General features: G+C 39.7%; 1 protein-coding gene across 1 annotated transcript in view; it reads left to right on the top strand.

Annotated features, from left to right (window-relative positions):
* Positions 1-5046, top strand: part of Tpgs2 (tubulin polyglutamylase complex subunit 2) — a 31256-nt gene that overhangs the window by 15459 nt on the left and 10751 nt on the right. The window contains exons 3-4 of the mRNA XM_021150475.2: positions 738-825; positions 2523-2651. Coding sequence (XP_021006134.1) covers positions 738-825; positions 2523-2651 — 217 coding nt within the window. The remainder of the gene's footprint in view (positions 1-737; positions 826-2522; positions 2652-5046) is intronic.

Raw genomic sequence — 5046 nt, 5'->3', positions numbered from 1 at the left:
GTCAGCCGACCCTGCGCCCTAGCTACTCTGGTGCTGGTCAGACCGGAAGAGCAGATTTAATAATTCTTAATGTTTAAAAGCTATCTTGACTCTGTGCAGTATTTTTGGTTGCCTGCTTGCTTGCTTCTTTCCTTTCCTTTCCATTTTTCAGAACCCTGAGCATATACCATTCTTATCTCATCTGTATGGCTTCCAAAGAAATCTGATGTTAGGATCCCTATGGTTTTATTTTAGTTTGAGATGGGAAAAAAAAATTAAGTTAGTCTTATAGTTTGGGAGGTCTAAATGAATCATGGCAGGGAAGGTATAGCAAACAGAGCAGCTTATAGCATGGTGACCAGGAAATAGAAAAAAAGAACTTCCTGTGCTAGTGGTCTTTCTCCTTTCTCACTTATAGGAGCTCATTACATGGCATACTGCCCTTGACTTGTAGGATGGGTCTCCTGTCTCAGTCAGTCCTGTCTAGAAACACTGATGCACACACTCTGATTTATGCCTGACTAATCTGGGCGCATCTGTAGACCAGTAAAAGTGATCATGTTTCTTTTCTTAAAATTATTTTCTTCTAATTTTGATAGTTTGCTTATGTCATGATTTTTTAATTTTTTTTTTGTTGGAATCCATTAGGGCAGAGGTTCTCAAACTGTGGGCCATAACCCCTTTGGCAAGCCTCTGAGATAATAGCCTTCATTTTCTCTCTAAGCCCTGACCTAACACCAAGCAATTTGTGGTTCTAGAAAAACAATTGTGTGATGCCTGAGGATGTGAGAAACTTCTACTTGATGACCAATGGTTTTCACATGACCTGGAGTGTGAAGCTAGATGGTAAGTCAGCCTCCTTGATGCTGGAGAACAGTTTCCTGTTGGAGTGGTTAGAGGAGGTAATTCAAACATGAAGCATCTGAGAACTCGAACTCCTCCTTGGGGCCAGCAAACACTACCTCTTAGCTTTCCTGAAACAGCTGACCAACTCTTCCAAGCTCAACCTCATTCTCACCATTGTGCAACTTTAAGGCTCTAATCCTCAAACTAGAGCTTCTTTCTTTACACCTGGCCCTATGTCTCCAAACAACTTAGTTGTGGGCTTTTATCTAAGCCATGTGTCTGTTCTATGCCTAAACATTTGCATTGCAGTTGCAGAGACCCAGCTTGTCAGCTTGTTACATGCCAAGGATTCAGACAGTGTGTGAACATGAGAGGTGGCACTACACACGCATATGAGAACTCTTCAAAAAGTTGATAGGCTAGGAAGTCCTGAGCTAGCCTCTGGAGCCCAGCATGTTCTGGCTCGCACAGACCTACCAGGCCTGACCTCAGGAGTTGTTTATCTCTTTCACCTCCAGCCACATCCCACATAAGGAGGAATGATTTCTGTTGCACAGAAAGGTTACACAGCAGACCTCTCCCTTCCATGGATCTGCCTCCTGCTAGCACATCTAAGTTGCCTTTTTTGATAATTTCTAGAACTTCCTGTTAGTCTCCTGTACCTAGTCAGAGTTTATTGATGAATATCTGATATTAGTTTTTATGAAAATCATTCTATTGAGTAGCCTAAAAACCTTGTTCATGGCTGTAATATCTTCTGTTACTTAATTTGTCCATCCTGGTCTCTTTATCCCCATTTCTAAATGGCTTAATGCAGTGACGGAAAGGGAAATGGAGTTAAAGAGATGGCTGTGTGGTATCAGCATTTCCTGCAATTCCAGAGGAGTTTGGTTCCCCCATCACCTAGGCAACTCCAGGGGATCCAGTGACTTTTCTAGCTTCTAAGAGCACCAACACACATAGCAGACATTTAGGTGCACATATGCATTAATTAAAGAGTAATGTTTTTAAAGGGAGCAGAGGTAACCTTTGATATTTACTTTAGTGATCTTTCCTAATATTCCAAGGTCTAAATGCCTTCACTCATTCTATCCCTTTTAGATTTCTAAGTATTTGTGTGTCACCCTTTATCTGGCATCCTATATCAGCAGTATTCTATATAATATAAGGCAACATGTGTGTCCTGTTCCTTAGTTAGACCATATTCACAAAAGACCAGACCCATCACACAAGAAGTACTTTCTGTCAAGTAAGGGAAAGTGATTAACAGAAGGGGAGATATTTTCCATCATGAAGGCTTATAATAAAGATAGAAAGTGTCTATTACATAAGCAAAACCATTATTTTATTAGAAACTATAGTTCTGGCTAATAGAAGGGAAAAGAGTGATAATAAGTTTTAAGTTATTTACTCTTCAGTTACTAACTCTGAATTTTCTAGCCCTTTGAATATCCTTTTAATATCTTTTCTTCAATAGCACCATAATAAGCAGAGCTGGAACTGTTCCATCATCTTTAGCACCCAGTTCCTCTGTTTACATGAAAGGCTAGTGGTTTGAGGTATATAATGAGTGATGTTCCTCTGTGCACCTTCTATCCAGCTCCTCGGCCATGAAGCCACTCTTAGTGGGCTTATTGGGTATTCAAGCAAAACCACTTTGGTCGCCATGGTCTAAGCTATTACTTTGTCATTTATAGACCACATTATTCCACTGGGAAGCATGGTGATTAACGGCATTTCAAAACTGACTCAGCTCATCCAGTCTTCTGTGTACTCACTTCCGAATGCACCAACTCTGGCAGACCTAGAGGACGATACTCAAGAAGGTAAAGCCTCGCTTTGGATTAGAAATTACCCTCCTGTCTCATTTTATACTACTGAAAATTATAGGAATATGCTGTATCATTAACTCTATGCTCCATTAAACTAATCCTTCTCATCCATAGGAAGTTAGATAGAAGCAGAAGAGAAAACAAAAGAACATTTCATGAAGGAAATTCCAGGGTCATGTCTGTATCCCAATTTTAATTGTATTATCTGATTTTTTGATATCTAATTTTGTAAGTCCTTTATATGTTTTATAAATTTAGACTTCTGTCAGATGCAGGGTTGGTAAAAATCTTTTCCCATTTCATAGGCTGGCTCTTGGCTCTGTCTGATTGATGGTGTCTTTTGCCTTACAAATGCTTTTTGGTTTCATGAGATCCCATTTATTCATTGTTGATTTTAGTACCTGTGCTATGGTGTTCTGTTCAGAAAGTTTGTCTCCTATGCTAATTTGTTTGAGGCAGTTCCTTACTTTCTCTTCTATCAGGTTCAGTATGTCTGGTTTTATGCTAAGTTCTTTGATCCACTTGAACCTGAGTTTTATGCAGGGTGATAAATATGGCTGTATTTCCATTCTTCTACATACAGACATCCAGTTTGACCAGCACCATTTATTGGAAATTCTTTCTGGATTTTTTGTTTTGTTTTTTGTTTGTTTGTTTGTTTTCTTTTGTTAATTAAAAACAAAACCAAAAAACCCACCTTGGGCTGGAGAGATGGCTGAGTGGTTAAGGGCATTGACTGCTCTTCCAGAGGTCCTGAGTTCTATTCCCAGCAACCACATTGTGGCTCACAACCATCTATAATAGGATCTGATGCCCTCTTCTGGTATGTCTAAAGACAGCTGCAATGTACTCATATACATAAAATAAATAATTCCTTTAAAAACACCAGCTGGGCAGTGGTGGCACATCCCTTTTATCCCAGCACTTGGGAGGCAGAGGCAGGTAGATTTCTGAGTGTGAGGCCAGCCTGGTCTACAGAGTGAGTTCCAGGACAGCCAGGGCTACAGAGAGAAACCCTGTCTCAAAAAAACAAAAACAAAACAAAGCAAAAAAAAAAAACCTAACTGATGTTTATAGGTGTATGATTTTACCTCTGGGTCTACAATTCAATTCCATTGATTAACATGTCTCTATGCCAATATCATGCAGTTTTTTTTAACTATTGCTCTATAGTACAACTTGAAATCAGGGATGATGATACTTTAGGCAGTTCTTTCATTGTTCAGGGTCATTTTAGCTATCCTGGGAAGTTTGGTTTTGGTTTGGCTTGGCTTGGCTTGATTTTCCTTATAAAGTTGAGGGTTGTCCTCTCGAGGTCTGTAAGGAATTGTGTTGGAATTTCAGTGGGAATTGCACTGAATTTGTACATTGCTTTTGGTATAAGGCCCATTTTTTACTATGTTAATTCTACCTATCTATATGAAGAGATCTTTCAATCTTCTTTAATTTCTTTTTTTCAAAGACTTAAAGTTACTATCATACAAGTCTTTCTATTGCTTGGTTACAGTTACCCCAAGACACTTTATATTATTTGAGGCTATTGTGAACGGTGTTGTTTCCCTGATTTCTTCCTTGCTCCATTTGTCTTTTATACATAGGAGAGCTACTAAGTGTTTTAGTAAATTTTGTATCCAGCTACTTTGCTGTTTATCCACTGTAGGACTTTCCCAGTGGAATTTTCAGGGATACTTGTATATACTATCAGATCATCTGCAAATACCAATATTTTGACTTCTTTGACTCTGGGGTGCTGGAGTGCCTTCCACAAGCCACTCTGAAGAGGCAAAATGCAGTCTGTGATAGGGGTCCTAGCCTGTGTTTTCCTGAAAAAGAACCAGCAAGAGATTTGGGTTCAGCTTTTTACAGTGAAGCCCTCCCCATCCCCACCTTGCAGTGATATTTAATGGAGATGGTCTTTGCTTGTCCAAACTGCTATTTATGGCAGATGTGAATGCAGACATCTTACTCAGGGCGAACCAGGGATTAACTACCTTTTTCAGAAAGCTCATTGGCTGAACACTCTCAGGGCCTCCCCAGAGTGTTCAAATACAGACTTGAAAATGGTGAGCCTGCCTGCAGAGAGTGCTCTGACCACTGAAACTCAAGAGAGAGCTAGTCTCCCAGGTCTGCTGGTAGAGAATAACAGAATCACGAGAGGAACAAGCTCTAACCAGAGACAACTATAACAACTGACTCAACAGAATGCAAGAGATGGAAGAGAGAATCTCAAGTGCAGAAGATTCCATAGAGAACATCGGCACAACAATCAAAGAAAATGGAAAATGCAAAAAGATCCTAACTCAAAATATCCAGGAAATCCAGGACACAATGAGAAAACCAAACCTACGGATAATAGGAGTAGATGAGAATGAAGATTTTCAACTCAAAG

This window comes from Mus caroli, chromosome 18 (genome assembly GCF_900094665.2).
Source record: "Mus caroli chromosome 18, CAROLI_EIJ_v1.1, whole genome shotgun sequence".
Taxonomy (NCBI): Eukaryota; Metazoa; Chordata; class Mammalia; order Rodentia; family Muridae; genus Mus; species Mus caroli.
This window is presented reverse-complemented; position numbering and strand designations above follow the sequence as displayed.